This window comes from Muscardinus avellanarius (assembly GCF_963383645.1).
Source record: "Muscardinus avellanarius genome assembly, chromosome: 10".
NCBI classification, from domain to species: Eukaryota; Metazoa; Chordata; class Mammalia; order Rodentia; family Gliridae; genus Muscardinus; species Muscardinus avellanarius.
Genome location: NC_137796.1, coordinates 74,621,318 through 74,648,811, shown reverse-complemented (window position 1 = coordinate 74,648,811; position 27,494 = coordinate 74,621,318). Strand labels below are relative to the sequence as shown.

Sequence of the window (27,494 nt, the reverse complement as noted above, 5' to 3'; positions counted from 1 at the left end):
TTCTGTGTGCAGTGTGTGGGTGTGAGCAGGCGTGTGCTCCTGAGGGTGAGCGTGACGCCGGTGGCGTCGGCACGTGCAGTGGGAGTGTGAGTGTAGTGGTCCGTGTGTGTGTGTGTGTGTGTGTGTGTGTGTGAGTGTGTGAGAGAAGGTCAGCTGTGGGGAGTGTGTGACTGGTGGACGGGGCCTCGCGGCCAGGCTGGTGGCCAGCGTGGGACTCAGGGACCTGCTGATGGACACACCCTGGCCTGGGATTCTCCCCACCCAAGGGAGGGGAGCCCAGCATGGCCTCGGGGCTCTGCATTCCTGGCTCTCCTACCCAAGATGCCACAAGACCCTGCCCCCTCACCCCGGAGGGAGCCTGGGCTTTGGGGATTGAACCTGGGGGAATTTTACTTCTGGGTTACATCCCAGACCTTTTCTTGTCTTGAAACAAGGTTTCCCTAGGCTGCTGAGGTTGTGCTTGTGGGCACTGAGGTCCAGCTGTGAGGCCCGGCCAGACGAGGCTGAGGACAAAGGACTCCAGGAAAGGCGGGAACACACCTCTAACCCGCCCCTGCCCCCGCCCCGGGCCAGCATCTAGCCGACCAATCGGAGGGAGAAATACACAACTGCTTTGCTCTCCCCTCCTAACACCCCATAAAAAGCCCCTGTTGTGTAAGGAAGGGGGCTCCTGAGTCTCCTGGGTCCCCCTCGCCCCCTGCCCGGCCCCCATCAGTTCTCCTAGGCTCCACTCCAAATAAAACCTGTTCTGGTCTATTTAGCCCTGTGTCTCTCTTATCCCTAAATTTTCTAACAGTCCTTGAACCTGTGATCATCCTGTCTCAACCTCCTAAGTACCCGGATTACAGTTGTGCGCCACTGAGCCCAGCTGTTTTTATTTTGCAGTACTGGAGACTGAACTAAGGAGCATTCTACCACTGAGCTACATCCCCAGCCATTTTTATTTTTATTATTATTTTTAATTGAACCCAGAGGCATTCTACCTCTGAGTTACAGTCTCAGCCCTATTTTTTAAAATCTTTTTTTTTTTTTTTTTTTTTTTTTTGGTACACTAGGGGTGGAATCCAGGGGCATTCTACTGATGAGCTACACTCCCAGCCCTATTTTTTATTCTTTTATTTTATCTTATTTTTGCAGTACTGGGGATGGAACCCAGGGGCATTCTATCTTTGAGCAACACCCTCAGCTCTATATTTTTATTCTTTATTTTGAAACAGGGTCTCACTGAGTTGCAAAGAACCTAAGTAGCGGAAGCTGTCTCAGCCTCCCAAATGCTGGGATTACAAGCATGTGCCACCACACCTGGCTCTTCTTCTTCTTCTTCTTCTTCTTCTTCTTCTTCTTCTTCTTCATCATCATCATCATCATTATTAATTTGTGGTACTGGGGATGGAACCCAGGGGCATTCTACCTCTGAGCTACACCTTCAGTTCTATTTTTTTTTTTTTTTTGGCCTTTATATTTTTTGAAACAAGGTCTCACTGAGTTGAAAAGACCCTCACTAAGTAGCTGAGGCTGTCTGCAAACCATGATCCTCCAGTCTCTGCCTCCCAAATGCTGGAACTACAAGTGTGCACCACCACACTCGGCTTATTCTTTATTTTGAAACAGGATCTCAGTCAGTTGCACAGGGCCTCTTTAAATAGCTGAGAGGCTGTCTTCAAACTGCGATCTTTATGTCTCAGCCTCCCAAATGATGGAATTACAAGCATGTACCACCATGCCCGGCTTTATTCTTTATTTTGAAACAGAATCTCACTAAGTAGCTGAGGGGCTTGCTGAGACTGGCCTTGAACCTGTGATCCTCCAGTCTTAACCTCCCAAGTACTGAGATTACAAGTGTGTATCACCACACCTGGCTCCTGGCCATTTAAAATTTTTTTTTAATTTTGAAGTCAGGGATGGTGGCACACGCTCTTAATCCCAGTACTTGGGAGGCTAAGACAGAAAGATCACAGGTTCGCAGCTGGCCTCAGCTACTTAGTGAGGCCTTCCGCAATTTATGAGACCCTGTTTCAAAATAAAGAATAAAAAATAGGGCTGGGGGTATAGCTCAGAGGTAGAATTCCCCTGGGTGAAATCCCCAGTTCTGCAAATTAAATAAATAAATAAAAGCCAGGCGTGGTGGTGCATACTTGTAATCCTACTATTTAGGAAGCTGAGACAGAAGGATCCTGGTTTGCAGCCAGCCTCAGCTACTTAAGTCCTCTGCAACTTAGTGAGACTGTTTCAAAATAAAGAATGAAGCAGGGTGTGGTGGCGAATGCTTGTAATCCCCCCCCACCCCCGCTTGGGATGCTGAGACAGGAGGATCACACGGGTTCGAAGCCAGCCTCAGCTACTTAGGGAGGCCCTCAGCAACTTAGTGAGACCCTGTTTCCAAATAAAATATAAGCCGGGCATGGTGGCGCACGCTTGTAATCCCAGCATTCGGGAGGCTGAGACTGGAGGATCGCATGGGTTTGAAGCCAGACTCAGCTACTTAGGGAGGCCCTCTGCAACTCAGTGAGACCCGGTTTCAAAATAAAAAATAAAAAATAGGGCAGGAGGTGTAGCTCGGAGGTCGAATGCCCCTGGGTTCCACCCCAGAGCCGCAAAAAATAAATAAATAAAAATAAAATATAAAAAAGGTCTGGGAGTATAGCCCGGAGGTAGAAAGCCTCTGGGTTCCACCCCCAGTACCACCAAAACAAACAAACAAAAAAAACAAAAAAAAAAATAAAGAATGAAAGCCGGGCGTGGTGGCGCATGCTTGTAATCCCAACATTCAGGAGGCTGAGACTGGAGGATCGAGGTTCACGGACAGCCTCAGCTACTTAGTGAGGCTCTCTGCAACTCAGTGAGACCCTGTTTCAAAATAAAAAATAAAAAATAAGGCAGGGGGTATAGCTTGGAGGTCAAATGCCTCTGGGTTCCATCCCCAGACCCACAAAAAAATAAAAAATAAAAAAATAAAGAATAAAAAATAGGACTGGACATGAATCTCAGAAGTAGAAGAATGTCCCTGGGTTCAATCTCCAGCACCATCAAAAAATAAATAATAATAATAATAATAATAATAATAATAATAATAATAAATAAAATGCCGGGTATGGTAGCGCATGCTTGTAATCCCAGCATTTGGGAGGCTGAGATGGGAGGCCCTTTGCAACTCATTGAGACCCTGTTTCAAAATAAATAAAAAATAGGGCTGGGGATGTAACTCAGAGGTACAATACCCCTGGGTTCCATCCCCAGTACCACAAAAAATAATTAATTAAATAAATAAGTAAATAAAATGAAATTCTGAGACAATGTGTCACCAGGCCTCTCAGGCTGGCCAGTAACATGCAGTCCTCCTGCCCTGGCCTCCCAAGCACCTGTGTTTATAGGCGTGTGTCACTGCACCCAGCCAGCCCCAACTGCTGCACACAGCCACAGGAGCCTCCAGACGCCACGGAAGGGTGGCAGTGTGGCGCCCAGCCTGCTGAGGGGGCCAAGGAGGCCAGGTGCATCTCAAAATGGCTATCTTCCTCCAGGAGCTGGGCTCGGTGGGTTTCTTGGCTGTTTCTCAGTCTGGGCTCTTCCTCCTCCTTGCTTGTTGCTAATGAGAGTCACCAGTGTGTCTCTAGAGCGAGGGCGATGGGATGGGACTGTGTCTCCCTCCACTCTCCTGTGCTGCTTGGACCATCAGCCCCACCCATGGTTCGACCCTCTACAGAAAGATGGCAAAATAGACTTACCCCCTGCCCTTTTTACTTTTTTATTTGGAAACAGGGTCTTGCTTAAGTTACTGAAAACCTAAGTTGCAGAGGCTGGCCTTGAGCCTGCCATCTTTCTGTCTCAGCCTCCCAAGTATTGGTAATTCCGGTACTTGGGAAGTACATGGTGGTATACTACTGATTTTTCATTTTATTCTTTTTGTGTGTGTTTGTGGCACTGGGGGTGGAACCCAGGGACTTTTCTACCCCCAGGCTATATTCCCAGACCTATTTTATATTTTATTTGAAAATAGGATTTGACTAAGTTGCTGAGAGCCTCACTACCTAGCTGAGGCTAGCTTTGAGAACCTGCGCGATCCTCCTGTCTCAGCCTCCCAAGCGCTAGGATTACAAACATGCGCCACCACGCCCGGCTAATTTTTTATTTTGAAACACGGTCTCACTAAATTACTGAGAGCCTCACTAAGTTGCTGAGGCTGTCCTTAAACCTGTGACCCTCCTTTCTCAGCTTCTCAAGGACTAGGATCATAGGCATGCCCCACCATGATTTTATTAAATTTGGAAACAGGTTCTAAGTTGCTAAGGGATCTCGCTAAGCTGCTGAGGCTAGCCTTGGACCTGAGATCCTCCTGTCTCAGCCTTCCCAGTACTGGGATTACAGGCGTGTGCTGTTGTGCCTGGCTAGCTTATACACAAGCAAGTAAATAAATACATATATTTACCTTGGGAGCAGCTGAACGGCCCTGCGGACCTTCAGCCAGTCACTATTGTCTGCCACGGAGCCTTTGTGCAGTGCGCAGTCTACACAGCCACACCAGTACCCCGCCCTCCCGCCAGCAAGCTCTGGCCACGCAGCTTCTCTCACCTCCTCAGCATCGCTGGCTGCCAAGGCTGACTCGGATGCCCCCCCTGGTGCCCCACTCCTGGCAGCACTGGGCCTGTCTGGGTTTTAGGTCTCCATCCACCCATCAGTTTTGGGCCCAGTGGAGGGTGGCAGGCGAAAGGTCAGTGTCCTGCTGGAAGGACCACGCAGTCGCCAGGCTTTCTAAATCAAGTCCACTTTATTTGAAATTTTCCACATGCCACAAATTTACATGAAAATACCCATTCAGATGTAGTCTGTTAGCACGAAGCCCAGATTCAGGAGTGGGTGTCACTTGTGAGAGGCCACAGGACAGGGCCAGCACCTGGGCAGGGATGGGGAGGTTGGTCGTCAAAAGGCAGGCAATGGTCACTTAGCACCTGGTGACAAGAGGTGGCGAGATCCCGGAGCCAGGGACAGGCCTCCCCCCAGAAGAAAACAAAAACCACACTGAGCTCGGCCGGCTCCAGTCAAAGCGCAGACAGAATGGGTGAGCTGTGGTGCCAAGGATGGAGGGATCACAGGCCACACACACACACACACACACACACACACACACACACACACACACTTCTGCCTGTACTTACGCACACACACCAGCCTGGGGACGCGTGGACACAGTGACCCAGGCTCTGCTCACATCCTGCAGCTTCCACAGCGAAGCCTTGGCCTCCACAAGCTGCCCCAGGGGCACTGGACGCCATGGCACCGACGGGAGGCCGCGCTCTCAAGAGCTCTAGGAAGCAGTGACTGATGCCGGCCGGCCGTGTCAGCCTAGGTGCAAGGATTCTGCAGTCTTTGTTCACTGTGCCCAGGGAATCCTCAAAACTTCTCATGAGTGCCCCCAAATGCAAACACCACCAATCCCAAGGCCCCGTGCTGTGGCCGGGCCACGGAGAGCAGGAGGCGCAGCAGCCATCACGTGTGGTGGCCTCGGAGCGCCTCAGGCTCCTCGACATCCTGCTCGTCCACCAGCTTCTGGTCTTTCCTTACAAGAGTTCTGCAATTTCCAAATCCCGAGAGGGTTTAGATCACAACGTGGCGATCTTAGCTGGTGGTGGAGGGCACCGAGGGAGCGCCGCTCACGTGGCCCTGGGCTGGGGCATATCTCAGATCCCCTGCGGCCCTTGGCAGGCGGGGCCCCCGGCCCACCCAGGGACCGTCCCCGGCCGAGTGGGCTTCAGCTCGGCTCCTGGTGTAGGCCTGGCTCTCAACACCGAGCCTGCCCAGGTCTGAGGGCAAGGATGTGAGCCTGAGCCGAGCCTCTGGGCCCGTGCCCTCCAAGGGCACTGTGGGCGGGATGAAGGATAAAGTGCCTCCCTCTGGACAGCTGGACAGTACAATTGCTCGATTCCTTGCCACAAAATGGGGAAAGCCAGCGCAGGGCAGGAAGGGAGAGCTGGGGCCAGAAGCACCTTTCCTCTGGCTGCCTCGGCTGGACCGCCTTCCCTTCAGAAGCCGGCCCGTGTGGCTGACATGGAGCTCAGGACACAGGGCCAACAGGAGGCCAGGGGAGGCGGCAGGAACTGGATCTGGGGCAGGTGGGAGCACAGGGGGCTGCAGCCGGCTGGAGCGTGGGGGAGGTCAGGAAATTCGTTTTTTTAGAACAAAAGGACAAATACATGAGTCTCCTCCCTCCTTCCCAGTCTCAAGTGGGCACAAAGCAGAAGATGATTTGTGTGCACACAGACATGCACACACAGAGCACACGTACCCACATGCAGGCATGTGCACATACACGCATGTACACACACACATACGCGCACACACAGGAACACACACACGCAGGCAGGCAGAAGTGCTGACCGCGCGCCTCTCAGCAGGTAGCATATGGCCTGCCTCTAACAGCCCAGTCCTGCCAACCGGGGACCATTAGGGTGGGTTCTCCTCCCAGTGTAAGATGCTGCAGAATATAAATTGCAATTAACACCAGTGCCAAAATAGCACTTAGTGAAAATAAGCACGTTATTAACATCTGCTGAATCCTGTCTCCGGCGTAGGGGAGAGGAAATTCTTACTCTAAGTCAAAGGACTGTTGTAGGGGACACTATAGACACAAGCTCCACTGTTTGGGGGTTTCTTCCCAAAACAGTCTGGGCCCCCAGCCTCTCGTGCACAGCACCCCCTGCCCAGTCCCATTTATGAACATCAACTACACTGCTGGTGAATGCTGGCACATGAGAATGGGCTGCCCAGATGAGATCATGAAAAAAGAGTTTCAGCCTTTGGAGAAGATTGCTAGTGAGAAGACAATTCTGTCTAGCTCCAAAGCAAAGGAGGATGTAAAGGACAGGACTCAGCCAGCAGCACTCGGCCTCTGATGGCCAGGGCCTTCCAGCTGCCTGCCTTCCTCAGGGCCCACCCAGCCAGGCTGTAACCAGCCACACCCTCACCGCCGGGACAAGTGGCCGTGCTGGAGGGCCTTAGCACCACCAAGCACCTCTCTGGTGGCCTTCAGGGGGAGCTTAAAACTAATGAAAAGCCACTCACTGGGGAAGCGGCAGGGCGGATCCTCTCTAGCTGGGGGACCTCAGCCCCTCCCTGCCAGGGCCTAGGGCCGCCTGTCATGTAGCCTGCAAAGCCAGGAAGGGGCAGGAGGGCTGGTGGCACTCAGAAGCCTGTGGGGACGGGGGAGGGCCCTGGGTCCAGCATGGGCCCTGCTGTGGGGCAGCCTGAGATAAGCCTGCAAACAGGTCCTTTGGGCCAGTAGGCTGCCGGCTACAGCCTGGAACAGGGAGGCAGAGGCCTGTGATCTAGAGAGGAGGCCAGGACCCCCTCTGAAAAAAAACAGGGCGCAGAGGGAGGAGACCCCGTGCTACAGACCCACCTGTACAGACAAGAGGCAGGCTCTGGAGCAGGGCTGCGCAGGCCCCATGCACGGAGCAGCAAGGAGGGGCCGGCCAGCACAGGCGGAGAGCTGACTTCCCCTCACTCTGACCCAGCAGGTGGGAAGGATCCCCTTGGCTCCGGGGGGTAGAGCTGTCAAGCACTGCTTGCTCAGAGAGCTGGTGAGGTGCAGGAGCAGGTGTGCCCGCCCTGGGACCAGCTTACCCTGCTCTGTACCAGTGAGCTAAGTGTAGGACAGGGGCTGGCTGCCAGGGAAACAGGAGGAAAGGAGCAGGCTGGGCCTGGGGTCTCAGGGCAGCAAGCGAGCCTCAGCGCCCAGGCTGGGAGCCACTCCACGACCTGACAGCCTACAGGCCCCCATCACTGAGAGGGGTGGGGACGGCAGGGTGCAAGGGACAGAGGCGGCCTGCCAGGCTGGGGAAACCTGGGCACCAAGAGGTCCTTCCTCATGGTCAGACCAGCTTTGCTGAATTTTTTTCTGAGTATTAAATAAGGTTATCGAAGGCAGGGTGACTCCTCACACATCCATCCTAGGTTTTAATGTCTCTAGTTACAAAGCCAAATACCACGAACTGGGGGGCAAGCTGACCCCTCATGAGAAACAGGCCCAGCTCCTGGAGCTCAGCCTGAGGGACCCGCCCGGCAGCCCCAGCCCCAGGTCTCTGCTGGGGCCACAGGAGGCATCCTGCTAGAAACAGCCCAGATGTGCAATTGGGTTAAAATGTGCCTTTCCTTTTCTTTTTGTGGCCTGGCTGGAACAGGCCTCGCACACGCTGGGCAAGTGCTCTACCACTGAGCCACACCCCAGCCTTAGAATGTGTCTTACCAGGAGACAGTTCCACAGCCACAGAACCGCGCATGTCATTGGAGGTGTCTCAGCCGAGGAAGCCCCCACCCCACAGCACAGTGGCTGGTCCGCTGAGCTCGATGGCCAGGGACACAACACAGGCGCAGAGGGTGCTCTTCGGCTGAAGTGAGGGGTGGGGAAGGAACTCACAGCCCACCCAGCACCCTAACTCGGGCAGGGCTCTGGGAGGCTGACGACTATAAGCGAGGCTCTGAGCAGGGATTCCGCCTGCCAGGCCCCACAGGCAAGCCCAGCTTGACCCCCACGCCCACAGCCACGCGATCCGTCTTGTCACCCAGAGCACAAACCCTCAACCTAAGCTTCACTGAGCCACAGTGCTCGGGAGAGAAAGCAAGAGGAATCACAGGGAGCAGGGCGGGTCCCGGAGGGCAGCCAGTGAGATGCTTTGCACTGTGACAGACCAAGGGTCCCAGGTCTGCAGCTCCTCAGCGCAGTGCCAGGGGTGGCCTGTGGCCACTGAGACCGAGGGAGGCTGGGCCGGTGCTCACCACCACAGGTTTGGCGGCTCCTCTGCCACTCTGCTCTTAAACAAGGTGATCTCATCCAGGTGGACCATGGGGACGTCCCGGATGACATCCGTCAGGCCCTCATGGAGCAGAGGGAAGATGACGACATTCAATGCAGGTCTCTCAGCCTGGAAACTGAACCAGAGACAGGCCGTCAGCAGGCACATCAAAGACCCACTCGAAGCCAAAGCCGGGCGTGGTGGCGCATGCTTGTAATCCCAGCATTTGGGAGGCTGAGACTGGAGGATTGTGGTTCACGGACAGCCTCAGCTACTTAGTAAGGCCCTCTGCAACTCAGTGAGACCCTGTTTCAAAATAAAGAATAAAAAAATTGGGCAGAGGGTGTAGCTCAGAGGTCAAATGCCTCTGGGTCCCATCCCCAGACCTGCAAAAAAAAAAAAAAAAAGACCCACTCGAGGCCACCTGTGTCTCCAAGATCCCGACCTGCCTGGCTCACCCGGCTGTGGCTGATGCGCAGGTGGGTCTCTGGCCCTGTGTGGCAGCCAGTGCTGGGGACAGGGCAGGGAGCAGGGGCGGGGTCATACCTCTCCAGGCACGAGGAGGCCTGGGTACCTGCCCCTGCTCTGCAGACAGGAAGATGGCAGAATAGGTCACAGCACCGTGGGGCGGGGGTACCCTGGGGGAGTTATGCTGGATGAGTAGGACCCCCAGCAGGGACCCACTGCCAGGGAGATGGTGCACACCTGTAATCCCAGTACCTGGGAGGCCAAGACATGAGGATGATACAAGATCCAGGGCAGCCTCAGTAACGTAGCGAGAGACTCTGCAGCCTAGTGAGCCCTTGTTTCAAAATAAAAATTAAAAAATAGCTCAGCGGTAGTATGCCCCTGGGTTCAATCCCCAGTACCACAAAAACAAATAAGTAAGTAAGTAAATAAAATAAAGAGGGCGAGAAATGTGTGAGACCCTGGGTTCAATCCCCAGTATCACCTCCCCCTTCAAAAAGAGAAGCTGAGAAGCCGGGTGTGGTGACACATGCTTGTGATCCCAATACTTGGGAGGCTGAGGCAGGAGGATTTGTGCAGGTTTGTGGCCAGCCTCAGCTACTCAGTGAGGCCCTGTTTCAAAATAAGAATAGGTCTGTGGGTGTAGCTCAGAGGTTGAATGCTCTCGAGTTCAATCTCTACAAAAAAAAAAAAAAAAAAAAAAAAAAAAGCGGCAGCGCAGCCCTCACTCCATTTCTCAGAGCTGACTTCCAATCCTAAAGCTCTTGGTGTTCACCAGACTTCAACAAGTCACGGCTCTGTCTGTAAACTTACTTCTCAACACCAGACCCATGAGAGCTGAGCTCTTCCTGGCCCGGTGGCATGTCACGCGGAGGCCTGGGAGCCCGCCCCCAAGGCTTCCAGGGCTCGCCAGGAGGTGCGGCCGGGGAGCCACCTCTGCAGCTCTGCCACCCAGACGCCTGCAGCGGTGACATCGACTCCGTCTCTGCAGCACCAGCCTGAAGCCAGTGCCGCCATCAGCCAGCCGCCTAGGGCCCCAGGCCTGTGGCAAAGGCCGCGCTGAAGACTTGCTCAGGACCACAGGGGGAAAGGAAGTTCTCCCTGGGCCTGAGAAGCGGTGACGTGGTCATTACAGTGGCCACTGGATGTGAGTGACCCCAGCCTGTGGGGACTACAGCACCCCGCCTCCTCCCGCTGGAGGACAGGATTCCAGAGGGCTCTGGGGAGGGGAGCTGCACGGGGCTAGCACAGACCTCTGGGGCTCACAAACCAACAGCAGCCAGGGACAAGCAAGACGACTGGACCCCTCCAAAGGCACCAGCACCTTGACAGCCTACATGTCTGCCCGAGGTGCTCCCGGGAGGCGCCACCTGCTTTAGGGCCAGCACACTGTCTTCACCTTGGCTGCTCCGCATCAGGGCCGGGGGAGCTCCAAGGCCTGTACATACACGCTCAGGCGCAGAGACCCCTCTGCAGGCACTGGAGATAAGATGCAGAATACCTCAGACTCTCTGAAATCCCAGATGACCTGGCTGCAGGAAGCAGCTCCCCATCTACACTGTCCAGCCCGGACATGTGTGGGAGCCACTGTGAAGAGGCCCAAAGATGGGGACCTTGCAGAAGAAAGCTAGTCTAACACCTGGCAGGGAGAAGGCACTGCCATCACAGGAGGGCTGGTGGGGCCACTCAGGTCACAGTTCACACAGGGTGGGCACAGAGAAGGCAGTGACTCTATCATGACCAGGTCTTGCACTGCCTGGAGGATAGTTGCTGTTTCAGAGAAGAAACAATGGTGGGCAGAGGTGACTTGCTCAGGACCCCTCTCCCCCTCGACCAGGAAGGACGTGGAAGCAGACATGTCACCCACGGGGTTAGGGACGGTCTCATAGAGGGAACAGGGAGGGGACCAACAGAAAACCCTCCTTCAACTCTGGCTGCAAACCTCACCCAGGCACGAGCCCAAACCTAATACCAGACAGTTCTGGGGCCACTGGAGAGGCCCAAGTGGGGAGACGTGCAGAAGAAAGCCCATCAGAGCAATCATAAATCTAGAAGGCCACACAGTACAAGAAGACAGAAGAAGGTCCAGAGATTTAAGTTTCAAACTTAGAAAAGCAACATCGAGACAAGACCTGGAACATATAAAACAAGGATGCTGAGCGTGGCTCACGACACTGTGACATTTGACAACCGTGGCCTCCCGTTCCTGTGACCACCCAGGACACGGCTGAAATGAGTCTCTCAACTGGGGAAACGAGACAGGATCCAAACCCAGCAACTGGCAGGACCTGGCGACAGTGTCAGCACCAAACCCGTACTGAGTGCCGCAGCTGGGGCTTGGAAGGGGCGGGGGGTGAGAGCCTGGAGCCTGGGAAAGGCAGCAATTTCTTCAGAGACAGGACAGGAGGGACCCTCCCTGCTGGCCAAGGCACTGAGAAATGGCGGGATCGCCATGCATACAGGCGAGGGGACAGATGAGCCACAGAACAGCTGAGGCCAGGTGCTTCCTCCTGCTCAGGAATTCTGAGCTCTTGAGGCAGGCAAGGAGTGAGAAAAAGCAAAGCATCAGGTAAAATAACAAGCTCCCACTTCCACCTCTTCACGTCCCTGGTGGGAGGCGGCTAGGGGAAGCCCTGGGCTGGCTGGGCTGCTGCTGCTGAGAGCCATGGCGCCACCTCCTGGGACCTGCAGAAAAGCACCTGGTGCAGCTGCCTCCTGACGCCAGGAGGAAGGGGGCGGGGAGGGCCTGGCTGACTGCAAGGCTGGCAGGGAGAGCGCACAGCCCCACGGGTCCACAGCAGTCACACTGCAGTTAAGGGGGCCGCGACGGAGGCGTCCACAGAGGGGCCTCTTCTGCTGTCTTTGGGGGCTGTCTCTGGCCTGTGGGCTGCCAGCACAGCAGGAAGGGAAAGGCTTTTGGCAGACCTGGACCTGGACCCACACACGTGGCCCCGGAGGGCCCGCTCCCTTGGGATGTGAAATCCTGTCCTTCCGGGCTAGGCCCCTGGCCTTCCTTCTTCCTGTCTCTCAGAACCTTGTTTTCCTCATCTGCATGGGACTGACGGCACCTACCTCTCAAGGCTTTTGTGCGACTTAACGATATTGGCAAGAGCCAGACATGGTGGTACACCTTGTAATCCCAGCGCTTGGGAGGCTGAGACAGGAGGATCGCGCAGGTTCGAAGTCAGCCTCGGCTACTGAGTGAGGCTCTCAGCAACTGAATGAGACCCTGTTTCCAAATAAAGTTTAAAATAGGTCTGGGAGTAGAGCCCGGAGGTAGAAAAGCCCCTGGGTTCCACCCCCGGTACCACCAAAAAAAAAAAAAAGATGTCAGCAAGAGAGTGCCTGGCTCAGAGAGCACTTTAACATGGCCCCCACACCAGATGGGACAGGCAGGCGCTCAAGGCCTTGCCCTGGAGAAGTACATCCAGGGCTCACATTGAGAACACAGGCAATGGGAGGGCATCCTAATCCCTGTTAGTCGGCAGCAAGTGCCACCAAGGCAAGCAGGACAGGGACACATGAGATGGAGGGCCTGTCAGGACCGGCTCAGCTTCCTGCCCAAGAGTCCACCGGGCCATGCCAGCCTTGGGTCTGGTCTCAACCCCAGAGCACACACACAGAGCACCAAGCAGTGGTGATGGTGGCCCTCCTGGTATGGATCCAAGCATGACCAGCACCCGCCAGGCCGCCAGTAGCCTAGGACCAGACAAGGCTTGTGTTCGAGTTTAGCATAGAAATGTACAAGGATAAAAGAGCTCTTGAATGCCAGTCCCCAAAACCCAATTATACAGAGGGGGAGCGAAGAACTTGACATTTGGTGGAGAGCGTTACATTCCCTAAGAGAGGGTCAAGAGCTGTTCCAGAGGCCAAGGGGGCCGTGGCTGAGGGGGCTGGGGTGGCTCAGGGGAGGCAGCTCTTGGGCAGGCCAGGAGCACGAGCACGCAGGCTGCAGGCTGCGCATGGAACTGTGTGGGCAGGGTGAAAAGGCAGCCTCAGTGGCTGACGATGCCTGTGAGGGCGGAGGGGCTGTCCAGACCCTGAGGCCTCATCGCCTGTGTCTGTCGCAAGCACAGCTCTGAGATGCTTGCAATCATGGACATCCTTGTTCTGGAAGAAGCGTCTGTGTGCACACACAAGCAAGAATGCTGGCAACGCCCAAAGCAGACCTCAGCTCTACAGGAAAAGCCGCCCCTCAGGGCGAAGCATGTCCCATGTAGGCTGAGTCTGAGACGCTGACTCTTGGGCAACAGGTGGAGCAAATGGATGGGTCCACCCCCCAAAAACAAGCCCTCAGGAAGGTGTGGTGTGGGGGCGCAGCCTTGCTCTCCCAGCTGCACCCAGTGCATGGACACCAGCTGCAAGCTGAGGGGGAAGTGCCAAGCTCTCCCTCCCTCCCCTGCTGCACTGAGCATCCAGGCTCTGCCTCTCAGGACAACCGGGCACAGAGCAGGTGGAGTGGGAGAGCACCAGGCGGGCAGCTGTGCTACCTGCCAACTTCCCCGCCCGCCTCAAGCCCCGCAGCACCCTTGGTGAAGCATCGAGGCCCAGGTCCCATTAATGCTCCTAAAGCTGCTCCTCGGAGGTGTCAGCTCCAGCTCCAACACAAAAAACCCAGGTGTGCATGAGGCACACAGAGCAGCTAAACTGGACTGTTCTCACCACTGCCCAGCAACCCAGGTCCCACGGCTGGGAGCACCGAGGTCTGAAGCACAGGAAGGGCAGCAACACAAAGTCACCTGCAGAACCAGCCACACATTCAGATAACGGACACCAAGCAGACACTAAAATAGTCCTGGAAGGTGCAGGGTGGCACACACCTGTAAGCATGGTACTTGGGAGGCTGAGATAGGAGGATCATGGGTTTGAGACTAGCCTCAGCAATTTAGCAAGACCATGTTTCAAAATAAAATTTTAAAGAGCCAAGTGTGGTGGTGCAAGTTTGGATTCCCAGTACTTGGGAGGCTGAGATAGGAGGATCATGGGTTTGCGGCTAGACTCAGCGACTTAGTGAGGCCCTCCACAACTCAGTGAGATCCTGTTTCAAAATAAAGAATAAAAAAATAAGGCTGGAGCCAGGCATGGTGGCACATGCTTGTAATCCCAGCATTTGGGAGGCTGAGACTGGAGGATCGCGGTTCACGAACAGCTTCAGCTACTTAGTGAGGCCCTCTGCAACTCAGTGAGACCCTGTTTCAAAATAAAGAATAAAAAATAGGGCAGAGGCTGTAGCTCGGAGGTCAAATGCCCCTGGGCTCCATCCCCAAACCTGCAAAAAAACCAAAAAATAAAAAATATATAAATAATAAGGCTGGGAGTGTAATTCAAAGGTAGAATGCCCTGGGCTCAATCTCCAGTATAGCAAAATAAAATTTAAAAAATAAATAAAATAGGGCTGGGTATAAGCTCAGAGGTAGAATGCTCCTAGTACCAAAAAAAACAAAACAAAAAACAACAACAACAAAAAAAACCTGGGAAAACCAGGTGTGATGGCACACACCTGTACCCCAGTGATTTGGGAGGGTGAGGAAGGAGGATCACTTGAACAAGGACTCTGAGGCCAGCTTGGACAACGTCACAAGACCCTATCTCAAAACCAACAAAGAAGTCAGGTGTGGTGGCTCACGCCTATAATCCCTGTACTAAGGATATGCTGAGACAGGGGGATTGTAGATTCCAAGATAGCCTCACCATCTCGGCAAGGCCCTCAGCAACTTACTAATAGGGCTAGGGATGAGCTCAGAGCTAGAATGCCCCTGGATTTAATCATCAGTACCACACACACACACACACAAATAGAGCTGGATGTATAGCTCAGAGGTACAACACCCTGGGTTCATCTCCAGGAGCACTAAAGAAAAAGCCCTAACTCACACTGGGATGGTATTAGGAAGTAGAGCCTCTGAGAAATCCTTAGGACTAGGTTAGGATACAAGAAGGTGGCCCCTGCTTGCTCCCCACACACAGTGTGATCAGCTTCTAGGACTGTGAGATTAAATATCTATTGTTTAAGCCACTAAATCTAAGCCAACTAAAGCAAGATCCACCTCCAGATGCTAAAATTAGTGGGTAAAAGAGCACGAGAAAAGAGTATCTACACACTTTTTCCTTTCTTTTGCAATACTAGGGATTAAGCCCAAAGGTGCTCTACCACTGAGCTCAGTCCTAGCCCTTTTAATTTTTCATTTTGAGACAAGGTGCCAAGTGCCCAGGCTGGCCTCGAACCTGTGATCTTGCCTCAGCCTCTGAGTAGCAGAGGCCACAGGCTTCCACTACTAAGCCTGGCTACGTACTCCTGACGTATCCCTACATAGTATTTATATTCATTAGAAAGAAACACAGTAAGTTCAAGTGGAGAAACCTGGCAGGTACCACATTAACCAAGGAATCAAGATGAACATCGCCAGTGGTAGATCTGACAGCAACATGCAACCCTGACTCACAGAGAGGCCCACAACATCGTCCTGATGGCCTCTTGCAGAAAACACAGATACCTCAGTCTAATCAATCTAATACCTAATCAGTCTAATCAGTCTAATACCTCAGTCTAATCAAGAAAACATCAAGTCAGGGGGGCGTGGTGGAGCATGCTGTAATCCCAGCATTTGGGAAGCTGAGACAGGAGGATCAGTTCCCGGACAGCCTCAGCTACTTAGTGAGGCCCTCTGCAATTCAGTGAGACCCCATTTCAAAATAAAGAATTAAAGGCCGGGCGTGGTGGCGCATGCTTGTAATCCCCGCACTTGGGAGGCAGAGACAGGAGGATCGCGCAGGTTCAAAGCCAACCGCGCGCGCTGGCTTAGGAGACCCTGTTTCCAAATAAAAAAATGTAAAAATAGGTCTGGGAGTGTAGCCCGGAGGTAGAAGGGCTTCCAGGAACCCCAGTACCACCAAAAAAAAATAAATAAATAAATAAAAATAAATAAATAAAATAAATAAATAAAGAATTAAAAAATAGAGCTGGGGGTGTAGCTCAAGAGGTAGAACGCCCCTGGGGCCCCAGTACCACAAAAATAAATAAATAAATAAATAAATAAATAAATAAATAAATAAATAAAACATCAAGCCAAGCATGGTGGTGCACACTGGAAAACCTAGTACTTGGGAGGCTGAGACAGGACAGGTTCAAGGACAGCCTCAACTGCATAGCGACTCTCAGCAACCTAGCGAGACCTTTTCAAACTAAAAAATAAAATAGGGTTAGGGAGGTAGCTTGGAGAACTCTCCTAGGGTTCTATCCCCAATAACACACACACACACACACACACACACACACACACACACCATCAAACAAGTGGAGGGATATGTGCCAAAACACCAGCCAGTACTCTCAAAGTGTCCAGCTCAGGAAAGACTGAAGAACAGCCATGCCCAGCTTAAAATTACTTATTTATTTTGTAGCAGTATGGATTGAACCCTGTGGCATTCTACCTCTGAGCTACACCCTCGGGCCAATTTAATTTTGTTTTGAAACAGGGTCACTCGGTTGCTGAGAGTCTCACTACTTGCTGAGGCGACACCTGACCTGGGATCCTCCTGTCTCAGCCTCCCAAGTACTAGCATTACGAGCATGTGCCACCATGCCTGACAAAGCTATTTTAAAATAAAAAGTAAGCTGGGCGTGGTGGCACACGCTTGTAATCCTAGTACTTGGGAGGCTGAGACAGGAGGATTGCAGGTTTGCAGCCAGCCTCAGCTACTTAGTGAGACCCTGAAACTTGCTAAGATCCTGTTTCAAAATAAAGAATAAAAAATAGGGCTGGGGTATAGCTTAGTGGTAGAATACCCCTGGTTTCAATCCCCAGTACAACAAAAGATAAATAAATGGGTGTGGTGGCACATGCTTGTAATCCCAGTACTTGGGAGACTGAGACAGGAGGCTAGCAGGTTCATGGCCAGCTGCAGGTACTTAGTGAGGCTCTCAATTTAGTGAGACCCTGTTTCAATATAAAAAATAAAAGAGCTGGGTGTGGTATCGCACTCTTGTAACTCCAGCATTTGGAAGGCTGAGACCAGAGGATCGCAGTTCACAGACAGCCTCAGCTACTTAGTGAGACACTCTAACTTAGTGAGACCCTATGTCAAAAAAAAAGAAATAAAGAATAAAAAATAGGGCAGGGGTGTAGATTGGAGGTCGAATGCCCCTGGATTCCATCCCAAGACCCACAAAAAAAAAAAAAAAAAAAAAGAATAAAAGACAGGGCTGGGGGTGTAGATCGGAGGTACAATGCCCCTGAGTTCAATCCCCAGTACTGCAAAAAATAAATACAAAATAAAGCTGTGTGTGGTGGAGCACACTTGTAATTCCAGTATTTGGGAGTGTGAGACAGGAAGATTGCAGGTTCAAGATCAGCCTCAGCAAATTAGTGATACCCTGTTTCAAAATAAAAAATAAAATCAGGCTGGAAACATAGCTCAAAAATAGACTGCCCCTGAATTCAATCCCCATACCACAAATAAACAAATAAATAATAAAAAGTAAGCCAGGCATGGTGGCACATGCTTTGAAATCCCAGTACTTGGGAGGCTGAGACAGGAGGATCACAGATTCAAGGCCAGGCTCTGCAATTTAGAGACACCTGTTGTAAAAGACAAACTAAAATAAAGCTGGGGGTGTAGCTCATTGGTAGAATGCCTCTGGGTTTAGTCATCAGTACAAATAAGTAAACCTGTACTCCCAGTATTTGGGAGGCTGAGACTTGAGGATCAGCCAGCCTTAGCAACTTGTAAGGCCCTCTGCAACTTAGTGAGACACTGTTTCAAAATAAAGAATAATGGGGCAGAAGGTGTAGCTTGGAGGTAGAATGCCCCTGGGTTCAATCCCCATTAAAAAAAAAAAAAAAAGGCTGTCCCAGTGCAATTTTTGGAAATGAAATAACTGAATCAAGGTTCTAATTGCACCAGTGGATAAATCCACAGAACACAGGACTTTTTTTTGTGTGTGTGTGGTACTGGGATTGGAACCCAGGGGCATTCTACCTCCGAGATATACCCCAGCCCTATTTTTTATTCTTTTTTTTTTTTTTGTGTGTGTGTGTGTGTGGTACTGGGGTTCCTGGAAGCCCTTCTACCTCTGGGCTACACTCCCAGACCTATTTTATACTTTTAATTTGGAAACAGGGTCTCTTAAGCCAGCGAGACTGGCTTAGAACCTGTGCGATCCTCCTGCCTCCACCTCCCAAGCAGAGGGATTACAAGCGTGCGCCACCACGCCCGGCTCTAATTAGCTGAGGCTGTCTGCAAACCAGGATCCTCCTGTCTCCGCCTCCCAATGCTGGGATTGGGCTAGGACTTACTGAGGCAGTCGCTCGGGTGTGGCCTTGGGAACTACACTGTCTCCTTGCTCTTCCAGCTGCCGTGAGGGGCGCTGTCCTGTCTCCCGCCATGCCGCGTCTGCCTTGAGCTGTCAGTTCTGAACTGTACCTCTGAAGTGCTGCGCTCCCTTCTCTCTGTTGCTCGTGTCAGGCAGTTTGGGTACAGTGAGAGAAGAACTAAAACATGGGGGGATGTTGAACCACCTATGCAACCAAGAGAGTGCTTCTGCTGCAGAAGGAAACCAGGCCACTGCCTGGCGCTCCTTGTCCACAGAGGCACTGCTGGGTCCTTGGGGTGCCATCTGAGCCACACCCAGCGCGCGACACTCACCTGCGGAGGAGCGACTGCTGCAGGCTCTTGCAGGTGGCAAGGGACTCGCCGGTGAACATGTGGCACACGACCACGTGCAGGCAGCGGGCCATGAAGGCCAGCACAGCGTCGGGCTGGAGGGAGCCACTGCGGGAGACGAGGCACAGGCGCTGCAGCGAGGAGCACTGGCTGAGCGCCTGGAAGAACTGTGCGTTGGCGCTGAAGTAGGGCTGCTCCAGCCTGCAGGGAGAGAACAGGCGTGAGGTCCTGCGGGAGGGACGCCACGCGGGGGACAGTTCCTGGACACAATGGGGGGCCCTGCCAGTCTGCCCAGTCCTCACTACAGGACACTCCCCAGAACACTGGGCAAGGAAGCGGCCCCACGGCCACTCTTGGAGATCCACATTTGGGAGGACCCAGTGGGCCCAACACAGCCACTGCCTACCTACACACCCGTCAAGAGCCACTGGCATGAGGCCACCAGCCTTTGGTGCCACAGCCTGCCTCGAGTTCACTGCACAGCCTGCTGGGGCCGCTGCCTGCCTAGGCGCCCTGCGCCTCACATGCTGCTGTGCACTTCCACATGGCCTCTGCCCTGGGAGCTCAGTTGATGAGGGAGACATGAGGGAGCACTGCAGGACAGAGCCCAGGAGGTGCCCGAGCCAGGTGGACGGCCATGACAGAGGGTGGCAGCCCTGCAGCTTGCTCCCAGGAACACCCGGGTGAGGGCACAGCTGGAGGGTGGGCTGCGAGCCAGGGGCCTGGAATGGCAGCTGCTGTGCGCTTTGCAGAAGTCCCAGCCCAGAATCTGTGAGGGTAGCCTCATGTGGGAACACTTCTTTGCAGATTGAGTTAAGATGAGGCCAACCCAAGCCCAGTGTGGAGTCACATGCCTGTAATTTCAGTATTTAGGAGGCTGAGACAGGAGGATCACAGGTTCAAAACCAGTCTCAGGCCGGGCGTGGTGGCATACACTTGTAATCCCCGTGCTTGGGAGGCAGAGAGCGGAGGATCACGCAGGTTTGAAGCCAGCTGCACTGGCTTAGGAGACCCTGTTTCCAAATAAAAATATAAAAAATAGGTCTGGGAGTGTAGCCCGGAGGTAGAAGGGCTTCCAGGAACCCCAGTACCACCAAAAACAAAACAAAACAAAACAAAAAACCAGTCTTAGTAATTCCATGAGACTTTTAGCAATTTACTGAGGTCCTCTTTAAAAATAAAAAGCAAGCCGGGCATGGTGGCGCACGCTTGTAATCCCAGCATTCGGGAGGCTGAGACCTGGAGGATCGCGGTTCGCGGACAGCCTCAGCTACTTAGTGAGGCCCTCTGCAACTCAGTGAGACCCGGTTTCAAAATAAAGAATAAAAAATAGGGCAGGGGGTGTAGCCCGGAGGTCAAATGCCCCTGGGTTCCATCCCCGGACCCGCAAAAATAAAATAAAATAAAATAAAATAAAATAAAATAAAATAAAAAATAAAATAAAATAAAAAAATAAAATAAAAATAAAAAGCTGGGTGTGTTGCTGCACACTTGTAATCCCAGAACTTGGGAGCTGAGACAGGAAGACTGCAGGTTCACAGCCAGACTCAACTACTTAGACTTTCTACAACTGTTTAAAAAAAAAAAAAAAGACTGGGGTATAGCTCAGAGGTAGAATACTCTTGGGTTCCATCTCCAGTACTGCCAAAACAATTAAAAAAAAAAAAGAAAGCCAGGCATGGTGGTGCACACTTGTAATCCCAGCATGCGAGAGGCTGCGACTGAAGGATCACTGTTTGCAGACTGCCTCAGCTACTTAGTGAGGCCCTCTGCAACTCAGTGAGACCCTGTTTCAAAAATAAAAACATATAAGCCGGGTGTGGTGGCACACACTTGTAATCCCTGTGCTTGGGAGGCAGAGACAGGAGAATCTCACAGGTTCGAAGCTAGCCACGCTGGCTTAAGAGACCCTGTTTCAAAAATATAAAATAGGTCTGGGAGTGTAGCCCAGAGGTAGAAGGGCTTCCAGGAACCCCAGTACCACCAAAATAAATAAATAAATTAATTAATTAATTAATTAAAAATAAAAACATATGCTAGGCATGGTGGCGCACGCTTGTAATCCCAACACTTGGGAGGCTGAGACAGGAGGATTACGGGTTTGCGAAAAGCCTCAGCTATTTAGTGAGGTCCTCTGCAACTCACTGAGACCCTGTTTCAAAATAAAAAGAATACAAAATAGGGCTGAGGATATAGCTCAGAGGTAAAATGCCCCTGGGTTCCATGCCCAGTACACACACACACACACACACACACACACACACACACACACACACACAAATTAATTAATTAAAAATAAATAGCCGAGCGTGGTGGTGCACGCTTGTAATCCCCGCGCTTGGGAGGCTGAGACAGGAGGATTGCGCAGGTTCGAAGCCAGCCTCAGCTACTTAGTGAGGCACTCAGCAACCTAGTGAGACCCTGTTTCCAAATAAAATATAAAATGGGTCTGGGAGTTTAGCCCGGAGGTAGAAAGCCTCTGGGTTCCACCCCCAGTACCACCAATAAATAAATATATATATACTAAAAAAGAGGGCTGGGGGTGTAGCTTCAAGGTACCGTGTCCCTGGGTTCCATTCCCAGTACTGCAAAAAATTAATAAAATAAAATAAGTAAAATATAAAAAGGGCTGGAAGCCGGGCGTGGTGGCGCATGCTTGTAATCCCAGCATTTGGGAGGCTGAGACCTGGAAGATCGCGGTTCACGGAGAGCCTCAGATACTTAGTGAGGCCCTCTGCAACTCAGTGAGACCCAGTTTCAAAATAAAGAATAAAAAATAGGGCAGGGGGTATAGCTCGGAGGTCAAATGCCCCTGGGTTCCATCCCCAGACCCGCACAAAAAATAAAATAAAATAAAATAAAAAATAAAATAAATAAAAAGGGCTGGAGATGTAGCTCAAAGATAGAATGACCCTGGGTTCCAAAGAGAGATGAGGTCATCCCTACGCCTAGTGACTGGTTCCTTACAAGGCCACGTGAAGTGAGGCAGGGACACAGAGGCAGAGCCTGGACAGAGATGTCCACAAGCCACAGGGACCAAGCATTGCCAGCCACCATCAGAAACGGAAAGGTGGGGACAGACACTGCCTTACAGCCCTCAGAAGATACCTGCCCTGCTCACACCTTGATGTGAGACTCCTGGCTTCTGGGACTGTGAATCCACACATTTTTATTTTAAGCCATCTAAGTCCATGGTCATTTGTTCCAGTGGCCCCAAGACACTACAACAGACACTGAGGAGAGACTGGGCTGCAGGATCTGCCAGCACAGAAATCTTTTCGTGGAAAAAAGACCAAGACACAGGAAAAGTCCCTTGTGTACCTTACATAAAACAAATACTCCCAGAAGAACATCTGCTGCAATCACTCCTGGAGAGCAGGTCAGGGCCCAGGGAACGGCCCTTACTCTTCAGGCTGTGGCAGCACCTCTGTCCTCCTCAGACATGCTCGTCTACTTCACACTTTAAAAAGCTTGTGTTTGCTGTCGCAGGCAGTCACCGTCCCTTGGCCAGAGCAGCTGCAAGCTGGTGGCAAAGGTGAAGGCCTCAAGACCAGGTGCCATCAGTCCAAAGCGTGTAGGGGGCAGAGGGGCCTCCTACTGGACGGCACATCACAAGACAACAGATTTGAGCACATCTGTGGGAAGCCACGGCTTGAGAGCAGCCCAGCTGCGGTGGGCCGAGCTAGAACCATACCCCCGCCAACCCAGCACCTTCTAAAGCAGGAGGAAGGATGCGCAAAGGACAGTCTTTCCTGGAGCAGCTTCCCTTCACTAAATGGGCTTCATCCATTTGGGGTCATCTGTGCCTGACTGTAAGGAAAGCCAAATGTGAGAGGGATTGGAAAGGGAAGCCACTGGGCAGCGGTCAAGGTCATTTCTAAACGAGCCGCTTGCACCTCCACCAGACCCCAACAGAGCTTGGTAGGCAGCAGCCAGGCTGGACACAAGCGCAGCACAGGCTGAGGCCCGGGCCTGCGGGGCCCTGAGCACACCACAGGAACGCCATGCCAAGCCCTACAAAACCCTGCTAAATGAGACCTTCTAGCAGGTGCCCAAGGCCTGAGTCCTGTACAAAGCACCTCCTGCAGAAACCCAGCTTCAAGCTGGGTGTGGTGGGTACGCTTCTAATCCCAGCATTTGAGAGGCTGAGACAGGAGGATCGAGGTTCGCGGACAGCCTCAACTACTTAATGAGGCCCTCTGCAACTCAGTGAGACCCTGTTTCAAAATAAAGAATAAAAAATAAAAAATAGGGCAGGGGGTGTAGCTCGGAGGTCAAATGCTTCTGGGTTCCATCCCCAGACCCACAAAAGAAAGAAAGAAGGAAGGAAGGAAGGAAGGAAGGAAGGAAAGAAAGACAGACAGACAGACAGACAGACAGACAGACAGACAGACAGAAAGAAAGAAAGAAAGAAAGAGAAAGAAAGAAAACCCAGCTTCAGAGCTGGAGCCTGGGTCTCTGCAGCTTCAGCCCTGTCCATGGATCAGACAGTGCCCATGTCATCCCAGCTTTGTCTATGAGGTAGCCCAGCATGAACTGCAGAAGGCCTGCTTCTCACTGTGCACAGACCAGATCAAGGTGGAGACCTCGGAGGACACCCCCGAGGAGGTGGTCTAAGCCATGGCTCTCACCAAAAAAGAGAAACTTCTAGGATGAGTTGATGTGGACTGCCCTGAAAGATGCTGAGCTAACCAAAGCTCAAGTGAGAGGCAGTCAACACCTGGGTGTGGGGGTGCACACCTGTAATCCCAGTACTTGGGAGGCTGAGACAGGAGGATCATAAAATCAAGAATAGCCTCAGCAAGCCGGGCATGGTGGCGCATGCTTGTAATCCCCACGCTTGGGAGGCTGAGACAGGAGGATCGCACAAGTTTGAAGCCAGCCTCAGCTACTTGGTGAGGCTCTCAGCAACTTAGTGAGACCCTGTTTCCAAATAAAATAGAAAATAGGTCTGGGAGTACAGCACAGAGGTAGAAAGCCTCTGGGTTCCACCCCCAGTACCACCAGAAAAAAAAAAAGAATAGCCTCAGCAAGTAGTGAGGCTCTCATCAACCTAGCAAGATCCTACTTCAAAATAAAAATAATTGGGCTGGGGGTATAGATCAGAGGTAGAACAACCCTGGGTTCATTTCCAGGTAAACAAAATAAAAAGTTAATTAAAAATAAACAATAAGAGCCAGGAATGGTGGTGCACACTTGTAATCCCAACATTTGGGAGGCGGAGACAGAAGGATCACAGTTCGAGACCAGCCTCAGCTACTACTTAGTGAGGCCCTTTGCAACTCAGTGTGACCGTTTCAAAAATAAAGAATGAAAAATAGGCTGGGGGTATAGCTCGGGGGTAAAAAGCCCCTGGGTTCCATCCCTAGTATGGCAAAGAATAAGTAAAAATAAATAAATAATAAGCTAGGCATGGTGGCACACACTTGTAATCCCAGCATTTGGGAGGCTGAGACAAGAGGATCATGGTTCACAGACAGCCTCAGCTACTTAGTGAGGCCCTTTGCAACTCAGTGAGACCGTTTTAAAACAGACTAAAAAATAAGTCTGGGGGTGTAGCGCAGAGATAGAATGCCCCTAGGTTTCATTCCCAGCACCGCAAAAATAAATAAATAAATAAATAAATAAGTAAATAATAAGCTAGGTATGGTGGCACACACCTCGAATCCCAGTACGCGAGAGACTGAGACAGGTTTACAGCTTCGAGGACAACCTGCCAACACCTTTTTTCTTTTTTTGGTGGTACTGGGGTTCCTGGAAACCCTTCTACTTCTACTTCCAGACCTATTTTTTTATACTTTTTTTTTTAAACAGAGTCTCTTAAGCCAGCGCGGCTGGTTTCGAACCTACACGATCCTCCTGTCTGCCTCCCAAGAGCAGGGATTACAGGCAAGGGCCACCAACGCCCGGCTTTTTTTTTTTTTTCTTTCTTTCTTTCTTTCTTTCTTTCTTTCTTTTTTTTTTTTTTTTGTTTGGTGGTACTGGGGGCCGAACCCAGGGGCTTTTCTACCTCCGGGCTATACTCCGAGACCTATTTTATACTTTATTTGGAAATGGTCTCACTAAGTTGCTGAGAGCCTCGCTAAGTAGCTGAGGCTGGCTTCGAACCTGTGTGATTCTCCTGTCTCAGCCTCCAAAGGGTTGGGATTACAAGCATGCAGCACCATGCCCGGCTAAGACCTTTTTTCAAAATAAACAATACAATTGGGCTGGGAGTGTAGCTTGGAGGTAGAATGCCTCTGGGTTCAATCCCCAGTACCACAAAAAAATAAAAACAACCCACAGCTGGGGGTATAGCTGTTTAACCCCAGTACCAAAAAAAAAAAAAAAATGGAGGCAATCAACAGGTGTTCTGTCTTCACTGTGTGCAAAGCCAGACACAAGCTCACAAGCCAGGACCTTGGGCTTGTCTGCATTGGCCTGCACCCAGGAGATCCCAACAGGTCACATGGCTCAGGTGATATGAGAGAGGTCTGCAAAAGTAAGAGCCAGACATGAGCACGGAGCAGGGCTGCCCCTGCTGCCCCACGGGGGCCACCAGCTGGTCGTCACGCATGGCTACGGAAGGCCTGGCATGCAGTGGTGAGACTGGCATTTATTTTATTCACATGGACTTAAGGCAAGAGTCAGTGCCATGCATGGTGACTTGGGAAGGCCATCGCATGTGCTGTGGTCCTCAGTACTGAGGGCAGGGGAAGGAGGCCTGGCAGGGCTGCCAGGCACCAGCACCAGGGAAAGGCCAAAGCCGCACTGTATACAGACCACACAAGCCCCGCCACAGAGCCACCACGGGAAGACGGGAGGGAGCCAGGCACAGTGGCACCAGCCTTTAATCCCAGTACTTGGGAGAGTGGGATGAAAGGATTGAAGGTTTGTGGCCAGCTTCAGCAACTAAGTGAGACCCAGTTTCAAAATAAAAAAATAAAAAGGGATGGAGTGTAGCTCAGAGGTAGAATGCCCACCGGGTGTGGTGGCACACACTTGTAATCCCAGTATTTAGGAGACTGAGACAGGAGGATCTGAGTTCACGGCCAGCCTCAGGTACTTAGTGAGGCACTCCACAACTTAGTGAAACCCGAAAAAAAAAAAATTTATAAGCCAGGCATGGTGGCATTCACTTGTAATTCCAGTACTTGGGAGGCTGAGACAGGAAGATTGCAGGTTTGTGGCAAGCCTCAGCTACTCTGCAATTCAGTGAGACGGTCTCAAAATAAAGAATAAAAAACTGGGCTGATTCTCTTTTTTCTTTTGTGGTACTGGGGGTGGAAACCAGAGGCTTTCTACCTACGAGCTATACTCCCAGACCTTTGTGTGTGTGTGGTGCTGGGGATGGAACCCAGAGGCTTGCTACCTTTGGGCTGCACTCCCAGACCTATTTTATGTTTTATTTGGAAACAGGGTCTCACTAAGTTGCTGAGAGCCTCACTAAGTAGATGAGACTGGCTTTTATTTTATTTTTTTGGTGGTACTAGGGGTGGAACCCAGAGGCTTTCTACCTCCAGATTATACTCCCAGACCCATTTTATATTTTATTTGGAAAGAGTCTCACTAAGGTGCTGAGAGCCTCACTAAGCAGCTGAGGCTGGCTTCGAACCTGCACGATCCTCCTGTCTCAGCCTCCCAAGCACGGGGATTACAAGCGTGCACCTCCACACTCGGCTTTGATTCTCTTTTTAAAAACAAACTCTAAGGCCGGGCGTGGTGGTGCATGCTTGTAATCCCCACGCTTGGGAGGCTGAGACAGGAGGATCGCACAGGTTTGAAGCCAGCCTCAACTACTTAGTGAGGCTCTCAGCAACTTAGTGAGACCCTGTCTCCAAATAAAGTATAAAATAGGTCTGGGAGTATAGCCCGGAGGTAGAAAGCCTGTGGGCTCCACCCCCACTACCACCAAAACAAACAAACAAACAAAAAAAAAAACAATACCTAGGCCCTGTGTGGTGGCACATGTCTGTAATCCTAGTACTTGGGAGGCTGAAACAGGAGGATTGCAGGTTCAAAGACAGCCTCAGCAATGCAATAAGACTCTCAGCAACCTAACAAGACACTGTTTCAAAATAAAAGTTTAGAGCCAGGCTGGGTGTAGCCTGGAAGAGAAATTCCCCTGGGTTCAGTCCCCCAGTATTAAAAAATAATTTTTATTTTATTTGCAGTATTACGATGGAACCCAAGGGCACTGTACCTCCGAGCTACACCCCCCTAATTTTTAGTATTTTTATTTTTTGAACAGGCGATCCTCCTGTCTCAGCCTCCCAAATGCTGGGATTACAAGTGTGCACCACTACGCCCGGCTGAAAAATAAATAAAACTTAGGGAAGGATCCCTCTACCCACCTGGGAGCAGGGAGATGAGGGTGTAAAAGTACCCCTGAGGCACCCTGCCTGCTGTAGGCTGCTTGGGCTCTCCCCTCCCACACAGGGGGGTGGAGCCCAAGGGTGCCAGGCCGCAACTTCCACCTCATTCACTAGGTGGCGATGTGGGCTGCATTACCAGCCCAGGACAACCCAGGCCGGCCGATCACAAGTGGTGGCCCGCTTGTGCACTATTAGACCTTTTCAGCTAAACAGCGACCTCCAGATT

At 51.8% G+C, this 27,494-nt stretch overlaps 1 protein-coding gene across 1 annotated transcript in view; it reads right to left on the bottom strand.

Annotated features, from left to right (window-relative positions):
• Positions 1-8,762: 8,762 nt before the first annotated feature.
• FBXL18 (F-box and leucine rich repeat protein 18) overlaps positions 8,763-27,494 on the bottom strand; it is a gene marked incomplete at its 3' end in the record, with an annotated part of 37,076 nt that continues 18,344 nt past the window's right edge. The window contains exons 4-5 of the mRNA XM_080702984.1: positions 18,897-19,115; positions 8,763-8,919 (exon numbers count right to left, since the gene is read on the bottom strand). Coding sequence (XP_080559110.1) covers positions 8,763-8,919; positions 18,897-19,115 — 376 coding nt within the window. The remainder of the gene's footprint in view (positions 8,920-18,896; positions 19,116-27,494) is intronic.